General features: G+C 36.2%; 1 protein-coding gene across 1 annotated transcript; it reads left to right on the forward strand.

The window, feature by feature from the left end:
• The first annotated feature begins 7,961 nt into the window (after positions 1 to 7,961).
• On the forward strand, positions 7,962 to 16,446 carry sbk1 (SH3 domain binding kinase 1). The gene is made up of 4 exons (XM_067378411.1): positions 7,962 to 8,002; positions 13,436 to 13,620; positions 13,866 to 14,068; positions 15,673 to 16,446. Exons 1-4 carry the CDS (start codon positions 7,962 to 7,964, stop codon positions 16,444 to 16,446), a joined length of 1,203 nt encoding a protein of 400 aa, XP_067234512.1.
• Positions 16,447 to 17,483: the final 1,037 nt, after the last annotated feature.

Below are 17,483 nucleotides of genomic sequence, written 5' to 3' on the forward strand. Positions count from 1 at the left end.
ATGACCAGACCGTGGAAAATAAAATCCAATTACATAGAGATGGCTGAACTCACCAGACAGCAAATAAACTAGATTTTTACTTTGCTGCCATGATTCAAAGGTGCTCTGTGTGGGTTTAACACTTGTATTATTTCAAATTGACCGTAATCGGATTCAATGCAATTCAGCAAAAATCACAATATTATAAACAGTATTTTTTACTCAAAGCTTGTTTGAGCTTTTGAAGCTCAAACAAGCAAGATCATGGATTCATTTCCCAGTTCTTTGAATAAAAACTTCCGGCAAATGCATAACTGACATAACACCGTAAAAAAATATTTTCATGATTTGTTATCACAACATTTTTTCTTTTATCAGATCAACTAAGATAATTAATGTGGTTCAGATAACATAATATTTTGAGTTGATTAATCCAATCACCTTCATTGTTTAAACTCAAATTTTTAATTTCAATGAACTCAACATTTTAAAGCGGGTAACTTACTTTTTTAAGTTAAACCAACCATTTTTTTGGGGGGGTGGGGGGTGGGGGGTCTGTGCACCTGCCTGTAACCATGAAATTTGTGGGTTAAACTGAATTGTATTGCAAACGCACACTCTACAACACCTCAGAATGTCAAAACTTTGCAGGCTTATTACCCAAAATAAAAAACAGGCACGCAACTGCAAGAAAAACATCGACTCAAAAATGTGTTGCGGATCAAAGTGACTCGGCACATACATTAAGGGTGCAGTGTGTAAATTTTAGCGCCATCTAGCGGTGAGGTTGTGAATTTCAATATAGAGAAGCTACGGTGGCCAACACAGGACAAAGATGTCATCATCTGAGACAGCAGAGAGTAGCCAGCCAAGCGAAACGCGCTCTATAGAGCAGTTTGTCCGTTTAGGGCTACTGTAGAAACATGGCGGCGCAAAATGGCGACTTCCATGTAAGGGGACCCGCGGTGTATGTAGATAGAAATGGCTCATTCTAACGTAATGAAAACATAACGGTTCATTATGTAAGATCTTTATACACCACTGAAAACATATTTAAAGGGTTAGTTCACCCAAAAATGAAAATTGTGTCATTAATTACTCACCCTCATGTTGTTTCACAGCCATTAGACCTTTGTTCATCTTCGGAACGCAAATTAATAAGATATTTTTGATGAAATCCGATGGCTCAGTGAGGCCTGCATTGAGAGCAATATAATTAACACTTTCAATGCCCAAAAAGCTACTAAAGACGTATTTAAAACAGGTCATGTGACTACAGTGGTTCAACCTTAATGTTATGAAGTGATGAGAATACTTTTAGTGCGCCAAAAACACTAAATAACAACTTTATTCAACAATATTTAGTGATGGGCGATTTCAAAACACTGCTTCATGAAGCTTTACGAATCTTTTGTTTCGAATCAGTGGCTCGGAGCGTGTATCAAACTAACAAAGTCACGTGAACCATTGAAATTTTGAAACATTTCGAAACACTTATGACATAACAAAGCCTTGTTTACTGAAATCATGTGACTTTGGCAGTTTGATACACGCTCCGAACCACTGATTCGAAACGAAAGATTTGTAAAGCTTCATGAAGCAGTGTTTTGAAATCGCCCATCACTAGATATTGTTGAATAAAGTCATTATTTAGTTGTTTTTTTGGCGCACAAAAAGTATTCTCGTTGCTTCATAACATTAAGGTTGAACGACTGTAGTCACATGACCTGTTTTAAATATGTCTTTAGTAGCTTTCTGGACATCTGAAAGTGTAAATTAACTTTCTGTCAATGCAGGCCTCACTGAGCCATCGGATTTTATCAAAAATATCTTAATTTGTGCTCCGAAGATGAATGAAGGTCTTACGGATTTGGAACGACATGAGGGTGAGTAATTAATGAAAGTAACTAATGTAATCCCTCTACCCAGGTCCTACTCGGCCCGCTCCGCACGGACCTCGAGCCTGGGTCTCCGGCGTTGGTTTCGGACGCTCTAACAAGGAGGCTAAAGGCTGCAAACTCCAGCATCAGCCCCTAGAGCATCTCTTGAGATCAGAGGAGTGAGGTTTACTCGCACAGCGACTACTAGCTGGCCTCCGTTACACTCACCCTTTAATCAATGTAACAGTGCACCTCTCCTCAACAAATCACCTGAATTGAGACATCATTCATATCTGTAGCACCATCAGAACTGATTTGAGTCACACCTGATCTGCAAGACTACAGAAGCGGCGTCTGATCGCTGAAAGCGAGAGCAAGTGACCTTATTATAAGCTCTCTCTCAAGAGATGAAGCTCCTGCCTGCAGGACATCCTCTGCCTCACAATGACGCACTCAAAGGGTGCAGCAGTTTGAGATATTTATATCAGGGTTGTGTACATTAGATCATCAGTCACTTTAGAATTGCAGATGACTCATGATGCTCCCTAGTTAATATCAGACTGTTTTGAATGGGCGTTTAAAAATCAAACAAGTATTTTGCTTCGGCACAAGCTGCTCGGATTGATTTTTGAGGAAAACTTTTAACTCTGACAAGTGCATGAACACAAAAAGGTCAGTGCTGACGTTTCCATCAGGCAGCCATGACAGATGCGTTTGCTGAACTTCAGAGCCTGTCACTCAAACCTCAGGTGGGTAATTAAGGCCTTTTCTCTAAAACAACAAAATATGGCAATGACATTCAACATGAAATCTGTGAACTTCACAGTTTGTCTTTCTAGGCAGTGTGTTGGAGGCATGTCTCCTCATAAATGCCGGATGATTTAGTTCTCGAGAGATCCGCGACCTGCTGACTGCGCTTGGAAGGCAGTCAAGGGCTTCATGTATAATCAGCGAGTACAAGACTGGGAAGATCCTCAGAGGGCTGCTTCTCAATTCTTAATGAATGCATGAAAGCAAGAATATTTACCACCTTCCTTCATATACGTACAGATGTCATTTAGAGAGAGAAACCGAGACAAACAGGCCTCTGTGGAGAGAGACGCTCGTGACGCCGCCACGCTCCTCCAGCATGTGTGCACTGGCATGCAAAACAGAGGCTGAGCACAGTACAGTCCAACAGACTGTAACCGCTAATGATGTTTTATTTTATAATTCATTCAACACACTGACAATAGATTTTTTATGTTTATTAATAATGGTGTTTGCATAATTTTTTTTTCCTGTAATAATAATAATAATATTTATTACTATTAAAGGTGGCACATAATAATAATTAATATTACATTAACAATAGTGTGATATAATAATAATAATAATAATAAAAGTGTTATGTTACAAATATGATCATACTATTATTAATTAATATTATAGAGGTGGCACATAATAATAATAATTATTATTATTATTAATAATAGATATTTTCCCTGTAATAATACTTATTATTAATATTATTAAAGGTGGCACATAATAATAATTAATATTACATTAATAGTATGATGTTATATTAAAAATATGATCATACTATTTATTATTAATATAATATTTATATTATAAAGGTGGAAGATAATAATAATTATTAATACTATTATTAGTATTATTAATAATAGATATTTACAATAATATAATAATAATATAACATTAATAATAGTATTATTACAAAATGATCATACTATTATTAGTATAATAATATTTATTTTCATAAAGGTGGCACATAATAATTACTAATAATATTATTAAAAATAGTTTTCTTAACAATACTACTACTAATTATTATTATTATTATTACTAAAATATTAGGCTACATTTATAATAGTATGATATTATATTACACAAAAATGATCATACTATTAATCATATAATATTAATATTATAATTAATAAAGTGGCACATAATAATAATTATTATTATTAATAATAATAATAATAATAGTATGACAGTATTACAAATAATATAAATATGTAATACTATTTCATATTTATATATAATAAATATAGTTTATTATGTATAATAAACTAAATTACAATATAAAATTTTTAATTATTATCATTGTTCAAAAAAATTAATGTACACACTAACAACAAAAAGAATAATAACAACAATAAAAACTGTTAGTGTACATTAATATTTATATTTTTATAATAACAATTTTTATTGTAATTATGATTTATTATTATTATTATTATAAATAAAAGTGGCAGATAATAACTAATATGAAAATATGATAATTATATTAATAATTTTGGATTATAAATACTATACTATATTAATATATAATATATATGATACATAATTATATAATGTACAATTATATTATAATTGTTATATTACAACAATATTATATTAACAATAATAATGACTATGATAATAATAATTATTCATATTGAAAAAATCAATAACAATTTTGGTAACACTTTAGTATGGGAAACACATATTCACTATTAACTAGACTTTTTCCTCAATAAACTCCTAATTACTGTTTATTTATAGTTAGTAAGGTAGTTGTTAAGTTTAGGTATTATGTAGGATTATGGGATGTAGAATATGATCATGCAGAATAAGGTAATGTGCTTCATACGTACTAATAAACAGCCAATATGCAAGCTAATAATTATTAGTGAGAATTGTTCCCCATTCTAAAGTGGTACCAAAATTTTTAGTGTGTAAATTAATAATTATATTTTTGTAATAAATTATATATTTGAATGGAAGTATAATAACTAGTATTCTTACTGGATGTATATATATATATATATATATACAATATATATAATTTTATAAATGCATAAGAATAATGCCAAAGTTGTTGTGCTTTACCTCACAACGTTATATCATATTTTAGACAGTGTGTTTCCGAACAAAAGAAAAAAACATGTCGACCTGGATAAAGTGAGGAAACAGCAACTTAAACTAGGACAAAAAGTGTGCAAGCAGTAAGATGAGAGAAAGAGTAATGAAAGGAGAAACTGTGGCGTAACACAAACAAGAGGTGAGATTATTGTGTGTTTGGGCTTTCAGACGGATGTCAAAACACGGTTTCTAGACGTTCTAATGAATGAGAGGAAACGTCAGTGTTATTTAACTATATTTACATTTCCTGAAGGCAGCAAAAGAATAGTTTTGAAACGTTGATTATGTTTTAGGCCTAGGTTTAGTTTAACCACCTGCCTACATAAATATCACAGTGATGTTATTGTGGTCAGTTAGTTTTTGAATAACGAACATTCTTTGATGCATCATGATAGTATTTGCTGTGCTACCTTTAATTTATACGAACTGTATAATAAACATGATTTTTCATAACAGTAGCGATTAGCCTACATTAATTATATTCTAATGGAAAAACTGAACTAAAAATTATTTAAAAACTATATAGTCATATTTAAAGTCACCATGACATCAAAATGGGCCGTTCTTGTTTGTTTTATTTTAATGGAATATTGCAGTATTTATCATAAATGATTAATCTGCGCACATTCGCCCGGAGTTTGATTGACAAGCAATCTAACCAATCATAACGCCGAATCCGCCAATTTGTCCAACAAAGCAGTCAGGAGAGTAGGCAACCCGTGTTTTTCCAACCTTCTACCCGTGAAAAAAAGTGCACCGGAATAGCAGTCAAAGCCGTGAACTCGTACTAGATCGATGTACTCCCAGTTACGGTTTCTTAAGCCGCCTTTCCACTGCACACGACATTCGGACACGACTGTCGGACTTTGCCCCCTAGTGGCAGTCGCACGGAAATTTCATTATGATCGTACACGGCAACATGGGAGAGAAGCTTATCCTCGCGGTCTCAGAAAACCCCATTCTGTATGATACTTCTCTAGAATCATACAGAGACTTTAAAAACATTAAAAATCTTAGTGGTTCCAAACTTTTGGACTGTACTGTATATATATATATATATACACATGTATATGTAAAAAATAAAACAAAATAAAAAAATTAAAAATTATATATATGTGTGTGTGTGTGTGTGTGTGTATATATATATTATATATATATATACATGTGTGTGTGTGTGTGTGTGTGTGTGTATAGGCCTAATTATTATTATTATTATTATTAACTTGGGTTTGTACCTGAGACAAATTGCCAGACGTTCGGCCGGGCTGATGGATTTCCGGAATGCAGTATCCTGCCTGGTAATTTTTGGGCCAACAACCTGAAGGATCTCATTAAATTCCTCTCGTGACACCCAAAAATATTCACGGAAATCTTCCACGTAAAGGCGCAGCTCTTGCACTAAACGGTGATACTCGCCAAGATGTTTCCTCCGAGCCAGGTAGTGTTTTACCCACACTGATTTGCGGTATTTCTTTTTGCGTCTCCAGTAAAGGAGTGCAAGAGCAAGAGCCTTTATCCTCCGTACATTCACCATGGTGAAATGAATTGAATGCCAACAATAAACAGCTATATAGGACAAATGACCGCCAAAAATTTGAGTGAAAATAAAGACATTAAAAATAATAAAATTAAATTAATAATTTAATATTCATCTATTATGCATTTTTTTAAAAGTTTTAAAACAAAATAAAATGTGATAAACAAAAAGAATAATAATTCTCAACTTGCGCACACTGATTTGATTGGACAACTTTGGAATACATCACATCCGGTCGGCGTGTCGCATACGGTGTAGTCGCTCAAGTTCAAATATTTGAACGCATCCGAAGCTCAAATCGGATCCGAAAATTCCGCATTCGCAGATGGTCGGCACCCCACGCAACCCCTGTACGACTCTCCATTGGAAATGAATGACTTCCGGTCCAACGGCTGTCGTTTGTCGTGTGCAGTGGAAAGGCGGCTTTACGTCACATATAGCCCGCGAAACAACAATGGCACCCCCTACGGATGCGGTGTTTATGCAAGTGCACGATAAAATAAAAGGTATAGCAGCTTCTCTTGCCTTATGCGCCGTTTTCCTCCTCTGTTTCCCTCAAATAAGAAAGGAGTAAGCACCTTTGGAGCCCCGTACGGTCCGCCATGTTGGTTTGTTTACACTTTTACGCCATGGCTTGTCGGACAAAGCAACAGTAACTAAGGGGGGCAGGTCTTTGCGATGGGTCAATTAGCCTATTTTTAAATGAATTTTGAAAATTTGCCTTGTAATTTTTATTTGAAAATAATTTGATGACGTGTTTACAGGCGTGAGAATCTGTCACTCACATAAGACCCACCAATAAGCCACGCCCTACATTTTTTCTTGTTTGAGAAGCCATTTCAGCCGACTATAAAAAAATAAAAACTGATTAAAACTTTACCTAAAATTAAAATAAAACCATAAAATCTAAAAAATTAAAACTAATTTAAACTGTTTATAAAAATATTAGCATCTCAATGATAGTAAAAACACTGTAAACACATTAAAGGAATGAGAACTTGGGTGGAAAATGTGCTTGAATGTCACGGAATGCGAAAAAGATCTAAAAATAGCTTTGATGTTCTGCATTAAATTGAGGGTGAAAATGAAGCCTGAATGCTGGGACACTGCTGGCTCGAGGGGCTCTGTGGTCATGTGAACACAGGAACAAGAGACTGGCCATTGGATGAGCACATCTGACATCCCTAAAGGACCCTGGATGCTGCGAGACACAGACGCGACGAGCACCAGCGCCGTTCTTCCAACATCCAGGAGCGCGAACGCAATGAAGTAGGTCATTCACGCATAGATACGCACACATGCAACCCCTCCCCTCCATCTCTCTCTCTCACACACACACACTGTACATCACTGATGACTGAACACACACACCAGCTCCTCTCTCCTCGTGCTCCAGCAGACCCTTCACAAAGAAAGCAGGAAACACAAAACAGGAGAGCAGAAAAGACTGGGATTTTTCCACATGAGCGCAGGACTGGAGAGCAAAGCTGAGGATGTAGAGCGGTGCACAGTGTGTTTTGTTTAACAGAGCTCTGATCCACACGTCCTTCAGGAGTGCTGAGGAAACTCATTCTTTGTGATTGAAAATCATGCTTTTTTGGAGGCACAACAAACGAGGAATGAATTCCTAGACGGTTGAGGTCCGGACGCGCGTTTGGATGCAGGAACATGAGGGAGAGAGACAGCAGGGCACCAGCAGGTGAGTTCAAGAGCGTCCTGGAGTTCTCCTTCAATCCAGGTCATCACAGTGTGAAATTGAAGCCCGACGTGTGTATTGATTTCTTTTGTTTGAAGACGCTTCACTCGCACCTGCTGTGGGCTCTTGCTGTACTGAACTGCTTGTTTTGCACTGTTGGTGACATGTCATGTATTCATGCATTTTTGTTGTTGTTGATGTTTTCAGAGTCTGATAGCATAGGCGTGTTTGTTAACATTTATAATATCGCCAAAGCGCATGAAGTACAGGAACTAAATAAGGTGAAAAAAGGAAGGAAAAGAAAGTAGTAAAAATGCTTTAATTGATTTTTTGTAAGTATATATGAATGCTCTGTGTGAATTTAATGTTACCTGATAGCAGGGAGGGCAGGTCAAAGGTCAACTTCAGGTGTTGACCTTAATATAACATTTAGGCTTAATGAGGAACAGGCTGTCCCATTTATCAAGTGGGGCAATTATAGTTACTATAGTAAAGTGCATTCAAGATACACTGTAAATTAAACTGAATATATGTAAATAAAATACTATTTCAGTCGTTGTACTTTAAAAATTCATGTTTAATTCAATGTGTTACTTGCCATTTCTTTCCTATTATTTGTGAAATTTACAAGCAAATTGAAGTCAGATACATTTACACTCAGATTGAGAGAGTGCTTAAAAAACATTTTACATTTATATTTAGTCATAAACATGTTTTCATACACACAACATGTGAGCTATTTCTTTCTACATTATAAATGTATATTTTATATATAATATTATTTCATACATTTAGTGTTTTTCCATTAAATTACTTTATTATAAATATATAACTGCAAAAATGTTAATTAGCTTCATTTTGAAAACTGAGGTAATATATTGTATTTTAATAGGCAAATGCTTAAGAGTCTATGGATGGATCATTATTACAGTGATTATTATGTTTCTAGTATGTTTATGTTCTTTTAACCCTAAAAGATGTAGCTTTTCATTTCTTTAACAATCATGTAGGAAGACACATCATGGCCATATTCCAGGATGACAAAGCCAAGATTCATTGTGAAAGAATGGTTGTGAGGGAGCATGAAGAATCATTTTCAGACATGAATTGGCTCCTCTGAGTCCAGACTTTAATTTCATTGAAAGTCTTTGGGATGTGCTGGAGGAGACTTTACAGAGTGCTCACCTCTTGCATTGTTTATACAAGATCTTGACTAAAAATGGATGCACCTCTTGAGGGAAATAAATATTATGATGTTGTTTCCATCAAGTGCTGCATCAATTTTTGATCAGATAATTTATTATAGCTTGTCAATTTTCTCTATGTTTGGGTGTGAACAAAAACACGCCATTTTATGTGCAATGCAAATGCAAATGAGCTGATGCTCCCACCCACTTTCCAGAAGAGGGCGGAGCTTTAACAGCTCAACAACAACAAAGCTGGAGAATCTCACGCAGCCAAAATGAGGATTGTCAGTAACGGTGTTCAGCCTTACATTGTTCAAACCGGAGTCGACACTGATGGAGAAACTCAGGAAGAAGTTACAACTTTTAGATGTTTCTGAATGGATAGTGGATACATTTATGTAGTTGCTGTGGAGTTGATTCAACTCATCCACTAGCATGTGCCGTCATGTTCATCTTTTGTGCAAATCCAGCGCTGAATTGATCCTCGTTTGTGAAGCATGACGGCATAAAATGACGGCATGACAACAACACTCTACTACAACAACTCTTCCTCTTCTCTAAAGCAGCCCAACATGGCCTCAACCCCTTTGTTGCGTGTTGTTGGGGGCGGGGTTTATGTAAATTTTGGGGTTTGTGAAGTCACCAACCCGGGAAGAAGCTTGTTGTAGTCCCTACCAGCCATTTGTTGTAGTCCTTAAACAGCAAATTCTTTAAAAGAAAATATTTCCCTTTGCATTGAACTTTGAACGTCGTAACTTTGCAGATGTTGTTTATGCTCAAACAGCAACATTACACACTAACTAATGTTAAAAAAGTGAAATCATAATCAAGGAGCCTGTTTAGAAATGAAAAGCTACACACTCCATCTTTTAGGGTTAAAAGAACCGTTATCAAACATAAAACATGCTACAAACATAATAATCACTGTAATAATGATCCATTCATGGATTCTTACACTATATATATATATATATATATATATATATATATATATATATATATATATATATATATATATATATATATTATATATATATACAGCTATTGAAAAAATTAAGAGGACTTATTTTTTCCATAGCTGTATATATATTACCCTAAAGTCTTCAAAATGGAGCTTTGAGCAGTTTTACAAGATGGAAAGTTTCTGTTCCAGCTCATTTTGTTGTTGTATTGTGTAGAATTAATGTTAATTTCTTCTAATTGTCATCCAGAAAATTCCTTTTCCTGTCATTCCAATTCTATTTCCAGTGCGTTGTGGCCAATTCAATTGAAATTCCAATTTATAAATTGAAACGGAAATATATTCCTATATTCTTTTGCTCAACCCAGAGCTGAGGTACAGAATGAAGGGCAGTGGAGAACGACAGGTGGGTTAAAGCATTGAAAATAGCCAAGGTAGACAATGACCTCTAGAGAAAATGAGAGTGTTCCTGAATCAATGTCTCATTTGTGTCTCAGTCAGGGGCTAAAGCGGCCAGAATAGCAGGGGTTCGGCACATCAGAACTTCTCAGAGGTCATCTTAAGGTCATCTGGCGTCTTCATCAGTTGTTGTTGTTGTTGTGTAGCAGTGATGCTCAGCGGAGGGTCTTGTTTCTAGCCCGAGCTCAATGCGCTGTCACTATGCATGATGCTGATAACATGAGGCCTCATTCTAGGTCACTGCTTTTTTCCCGTGAGCTCTGCGAGATGTCAAGACCGTGATTCAGTTAGTGCCCTTTGCTGCTGTTGAAATATTTACAAAGATTTGACTGCTTCGTCTGAGAGCGGCAAATCAGGTACACAGCTAGGGAAATAGAGTGTGGGTAGAGTGCTGATGAGAGGAAAGAAATAAGGACACAAGCATTAGAGACAGAAGAACAAACAGCGCTAGAGACAAATGACGTCATCAAGGGGGTCTATAATACCAAGAGAGAGTTAGGGGGCCGCCAGGGGCCAGTTTCACAAAACATTCTCAAGAACAGTGCTTGAAGTGGGCCAGCACTGGCACTTCTATATTTTAAACTTCACTCTTTCTTGTGTACTCACTTCTCACATGATGCCAGTACTTTACCACTCAGAATCAAAGAGTCAGCGCAGGCCAACAGAGCCGTCGCTAACAGCGAAAACACATGCACCCACCCCACAGAATGCGATTTTAACCAAGTGGTGATTGTGAATGCAACAGACTGCTAAATACATGGCACATTAGAAAACATGACTCAAAAAATAGTGTGCATGCTTAAAAAATGACATTTGAGGCGTTTTGGATCAGCAAATCTTTTGACAAGAATCACCATACAATCAGATAACACCAAAATCTGTCATTTTCTTCTTAAGAAAACAAATAATGTACTTAACCCTCTCGTGCGGTCAAAAATGACCGAATTTTATTACCTGTTAATCACTTTTTGAGAATGCTTTGGAGCACAGACTTAAGTTTGGTCTCTATATAAAGATGACACTTGGAAAATTATTGCTAAAGTGAAAAAAATTAAGAAAGTGAAACAAAAAAAAAAAGTTATAGATGTTTATTATTATTAAAAATGCATAAACACTATGTTTATATTAATTGTATATGAAATATATATTTTCCAAAACATGTTTTACTCTAAAAATCAAAGCCATAAATCTAAACAATTTGTGTTCCAAATTTGAGGTTGATATCTTAAAAAAATGAGCTCTCAGTAAGATTTTTGTTTGGGCGCAGTACCAAAGGTTTCCACTTGATGAAATTTGTCTTCCATACGTTTCCAACGTGGTCATTTTTTATCTGCGAACAATACAAGTGTGACTCTTTTTTTTTAAGAACCATTTAACCTTTTCAAATCATGTCAATGATTATGTTGTGTGTGTTTACATACCAAAACCTTTACCAAGTTTTGTACCAATTCCGATAAAGTAAACAAATTATTAAGAATAAGCGCAAAATTTTTCATTTTGACCGAACAGCACCAATATTTGTGCTTATATAACAATATTTGAAAACTTACTTACTTCTTACAATTTATCTTAAGAAATTTCGTAACTTCTCTCAAGATTTTTGTACTTTTTGCATTGTGAAAAAAAGATTTTCTTACTAGGTATTTTTGTCATTTTTACAGAAGAGGATTAGGGCCAAGCTCGTTAATAAACTCGTTAAATTACGAGAAAAAAACTCGTTAAATTTCGAGAAAAAAGCCGAGATAAAATGTTGAGAATAAAGTCATTAAATTACGAGAAAAAAGTCGTTAAATTATGAGAAAAAAACTCGTTAAATTTCGATAAAAATGTTTAGATAAAATGTTGAGAATAAAGTCATTAGATTACGAGAATAAACTCATTGAGAAAAAAATCATTAAATTACGAGAACAAATTTGGTAAATTATGGGAATAAATTTGTTAATTTAATGACTTTATTCTCAACATTTTATCTCGACTTTTTTCTCGAAATTTAACGACATTTTTCTCATAATTTAACGAATTTGTTCTCATAATTTAACAATTTTTTTCTCGAAATTTAACGAGTTTTTTCTCGTAATTTAACAAGTTTATTCTCAGCATTTTATCTCGACCTTTTTCTCGAAATTTAACACGTTTTTTTCTCGTAATTTAACGAGTTTATTCTCAACATTTTATCTCGACTTTTTTCTCGAAATTTAACGAGTTATTTCTCGTAATTTAACAAGCTTATTCTCAGCATTTTATCTCGACTTTTTTTTCGAAATTTAACACGTTTTTTTCTCGTAATTTAACAAGTTTATTCTCAACATTTTATCTCGACTTTTTTCTCGTAATTTAACAAGTTTATTCTCAACATTTTATCTCGACTTTTTTCTCAAAATTTTACACGTTTTTTTTCTCGTAATTTAACGAGTTTATTCTCAACATTTTATCTCAACTTTTTTCTTGAAATTTAATGAGTTTTTTCTCGTAATTGAACGAGTTTTTTCTCGAAATTTAACAACTTTAATCTTGAGATGGTTTTATTTTTTTATTATTGCTTGGCCCTAATCCTCTTCCTTACATTTTCCAGTACAAGTATCTAAACGTTCTTAAAATCAAGATACATTTACTTGAGAAGCAAAATGACTTAAGATATGTTTATTTTTCTTACTCCACTGACAAATATTTTTTCATCTTTCAAGCACAAACACTTTTTTGATGATTTTTTTTCTTAAGTCATTTTGCTTAAGTAAATATGAGAAAATTATTAAGCGAGAAATCTGGCCCCAGGACATCCTCTTGAAATGTTTGTTAGTGCATGTGAGATAATGTGTGTGTGTTTCTTAGTGCCCAGGTGGGGGTTCTCGCAGTGGGACGGGGCAGTGAGACGGGCGGGGCTCCGGTCGAGGACATGCAGGCGCTGTCAATCACGTCTCTCTCCGCCTCTGAGGTAGAACAGCAGTATGAGCTGATCGGTGCTTTGGGGAAGGGCACCTACGGCAAAGTCGACTTGGTGGTGCACCGGACACAGGGTGAGTCTGTGTGAAAATGAGGCAGTGCTGTTCCCAACCAAAACAAAATGTTTTGCAGAATGTCCTGGCTGCTCCTCTCCATGCAATAGAAGTGAACAGTCAAGCTCTTCTATTTCAGCTAAAGAAAATGTATTTCATGGAATTAGTTTCAGTTTTAGTTAACCATAACACTGTCATTGTGTACATTCAGAAACACTGGTCTTGATGGACTATATTTCATTCATTACTGTTTTGTGTATTTGCAGGTACTAAACTGGCTCTGAAGTACGTGAGTAAGAACAAGACGAAGCTGCGTAGTTTCCTGCGCGAGTACAGCCTGACGGCGGCGCTGGGCTGCAGCCCGTTTATCATCAAAGTTCTGAACGTCCTGTTTGAGACGGAGGACAGCTACGTGTTCGGCCAGGAGTACGCACCTGCGGGAGACCTGTTCGACATCATCCCACCTCAGGTATCACCGCACCTTATTTTTTAACACTATTTAATTGTGTATTTGAAGGTTTAACTCCTGTATCAGTATTTGAGTATGTTAGAATGCTCTTCATGTTAGATCGTCTGTTACTTCTTGTACTGATGCAATATACTGAATGTGCAAAAACATATTTCTGGGTCATATTTCAATCCAAATACAAAATGCATATATTACTGAGATAAAAATGTAATTCTTGTATATTAATATTGCATTTAAAATAAAAAATAAATGACAAAAAAGTAATATTTGAATAGTTATTATTAATCTTATTTAGTTATTAATTAGTTGTTAATAGTTATTAATTATCTTAAATTTGAATAAGAATTTAATTTAATATAATTAAATTAAAATATTTACTATATAATATTTTAATAATAGTATTTGGGGGTGGGAGTGTGCTTAAAAATTATCATAACACAATTCAAAAAGATTTTTAAGATTTCATTTTTGACATTGTTTATTCATCAAATAATCCTGAGACACAAAAATATTAAGCTGTACAACTGTTAATAATCAGAAATGTTTCTTAAGCAGCAAATCAGTGTATTAGAATGATTTCTGAAGGATCATGTGACACTGAAGACTGGAGTAATGATGCTGAAAATTCAGCTTTGCCATCACAGGAATAAATTAGATTTTAAAATATATTTAAATAGAAAACAGTTATTTTAAATTGTAATAATATTTTACTATATTACTGATTTTACTGTATTTTTGATCAAATAAATGCAGCCTTGCTGAGCAGAAGAGACTTCTTTCAAGGACATTTTAAAAATTCATGTCGAACTCAAACTTTTGAATGGTATTTATTTGTTTGTTTGTATGTAAATGATGACCTGGACATGTTCTTTGTGAGATTTAACTAAATATACTAGTATTTTTTTCATCTTTTTTGTCTGGATGACATGGACAGTACAGAAAACCAGCTTTCTGTATGTAACTGTTATGAAAGTGAAAGTCAAAGTGAAAGTGAAAGCGAAGTGACATGTGGCCAAGTATGGTGACCCATACTAGGAATTTGTGCTCTGCATTTAACCCATCCAAGTGCACACACACAGCAGTGAACACACACACCGTGAACACACACCCGGAGCAGTGGGCAGCCATTGCTGCTGCGCCCGGGGAGCAGTTGGGGGTACGGTGCCTTGCTCAAGGGTCTCACCTCAGTCGTGGTATTGAAGGTGAGGAGAGCGCTGGACATTCACTCCCCTCACCGACAATCCCTGCCGGACCTGAGACTCGAACCCATGACCTTTGGGTTACAAGTCCGACTCTCTATCCATTAGGCCACGACTGTTATAAAGAGACTCTTTTTTCAAAATTTTCTGTGCTACTTTTTTCGAAAAAAAATATTGCAACATTTTTTAATATCCAAAACATGTACAGGGAATTTGTATAACTTTATGATTGATGGCTATGTTAATTCTGTGTACATGCTGTGTGATCCTGCCTTTGATTATGGAAAACTAGTGGATCAAGGTCAACTGCAAGTTTCTACTGAATCCCCTGTAGATTACGAGCCTATTCTCTCTATACCTCCTCTGCTCTAAACTCTGCCTTTCTGTGTTTCCGTCTCTTTTCAGGCCGGTTTGCCGGAGGAGATGGTCAAACGCTGTGTTCAGCAGCTGGGTTTGGCTCTGGATTTCATGCACAGCAAGAGTCTCGTCCATCGTGATGTGAAGCCAGAAAACGTTCTGCTTTTCGACCGCGAGTGCCGACGTGTGAAATTGGCAGATTTAGGAATGACACGGCGGGCGGGCAGCCGGATCAAGCGGATCAGCGGCACCATCCCATACACTGCTGCTGAGGTGTGCCAGGCCTCGGTTTCAGAGGGCATCATCGTGGCGACGACCCAGGATGTGTGGGCATTTGGAGTTCTGCTCTTCTGCATGCTCACGGGAAACTTTCCATGGGAAGCGGCGTTGCCTAACGACGCATTCTTTTCGGAATTTCAGCGCTGGCAACGGGGGGCGTGTCCTCCCGGCGCCGTTCCCTCCCAATGGAGGCGTTTTTCTGACGATGCGTTGCGCATGTTCGGCCGGCTGTTGGCGTTGGAGCCAGAGCGGCGCTGTGGGGTTAAAGAGGTGTTCTACTTCCTGAAATACGACCTGCTGAATCATCATCGCCGCAGAGCTTCCTGTAGGGTGCCTAGGGGAGGTTCCGCACGTTGCTCCGCCCACAGACACGCAGAGCCCTCTCCTCCTTCAGGCACTTCCTGTCTACGCCCCACCCCCCTCAAACGTAGCATCCTGTCTGAACCACATTCTTCAAGGGAAGAGTCCTCCAAAAGCCCGTCGCCCAACCGCCAAGACAAGAGTAAAGTAATGATGACTACTCCTATTGAGATTTGTGTATGAAGCCAAAACTGGGTCTCAAAGTGTACGGCTTTCACCGGACGGCCGGGAAACAGGTAGCAATATTACTTCAGGACTACTGCTGGAAAAACTTTTGCACAAGAACGACAAGAACACCATAGGTGATGAAGAACTAGCAAAAATATTACATGGTGACTTCGAAACCTCACTAATTTAGAGTAGGTCAGGATCAACTTATAGGTCACTTTAGCACTAGAAATTAATCAGTTTCACTGAATTTCATATAATTGCTTTCAATTTTAAAGGAATAGTTCACTCAAAAAAAAAAAATTAGCCTCATGTCGTTTCAAACCCATGTCTTTCTTTCTTACGGAGCCCCTAAAGGGACATGGGAAGGAAAAAAATATTTCATCGCAAGTTTTGCGTTCCCCCGTGAAACTTTGCCTTCGCTCGAAAAACTTTCGTGTTTGCGAGCGAACGCAAAGTTTCTCGGGGGAACGCAAAACATTTGGAAAAGAACGCAAAAGCATCGAAATATACATTTTCCTCTAATCTCATATTTTTTTCTCTTCCCATATTATATCCCTTTAGGGGCTCTGTACTTTCTTGCGTGGAACACGAATGAAGAAATACTGCGCAATGCTCCATAACGGGTACTGTAGTTGTTAAGATCCTGAAATGACATCAAAGTACCATATTCTGAGTCCTCTATAGCCATATGATAGATTTATGTGAAGAAAAGTCATTGTTATCCAAAAATTTTATTGATGCATATTTTTGCTTCAAATATTGTGCATCTTCACTGTCAGAAAGAATGTGCAAAAATCATACCTTTAACTTGTCACTGAGGCAGTAGCTGTAAAGGTGTATATTAGTGCATATTACTTTTCTAAGGTACTAATATACCCCTTTTAGGAGTAGATAAGGTACAAAGATGTCCCTTTGAGGAAACTGCCCCAGTGACAAGCTGTTGTACCCCTAAAGGTATGATTTTTGCACACATTGCTCCTGGTCATTGACATCAAATTTGATGCATACTGTATTTGAATTCAATAATATTTGAGAGTTACTGCATGCAG

Source organism: Chanodichthys erythropterus, chromosome 23 (genome assembly GCF_024489055.1).
Source record: "Chanodichthys erythropterus isolate Z2021 chromosome 23, ASM2448905v1, whole genome shotgun sequence".
In the NCBI taxonomy this organism is placed as follows: Eukaryota; Metazoa; Chordata; class Actinopteri; order Cypriniformes; family Xenocyprididae; genus Chanodichthys; species Chanodichthys erythropterus.

Bases quoted from the DNA above. Each gene is read 5' to 3' on its own strand.
- sbk1 (XM_067378411.1), top strand. From the start codon at position 7,962: ATGCAGGAACATGAGGGAGAGAGACAGCAGGGCACCAGCAG. The intron at 13,621-13,865 runs GTGAGTCTGTGT...GTGTATTTGCAG, and splicing joins GGTGGTGCACCGGACACAGG to GTACTAAACTGGCTCTGAAG. The intron at 14,069-15,672 runs GTATCACCGCAC...GTCTCTTTTCAG, and splicing joins TCGACATCATCCCACCTCAG to GCCGGTTTGCCGGAGGAGAT.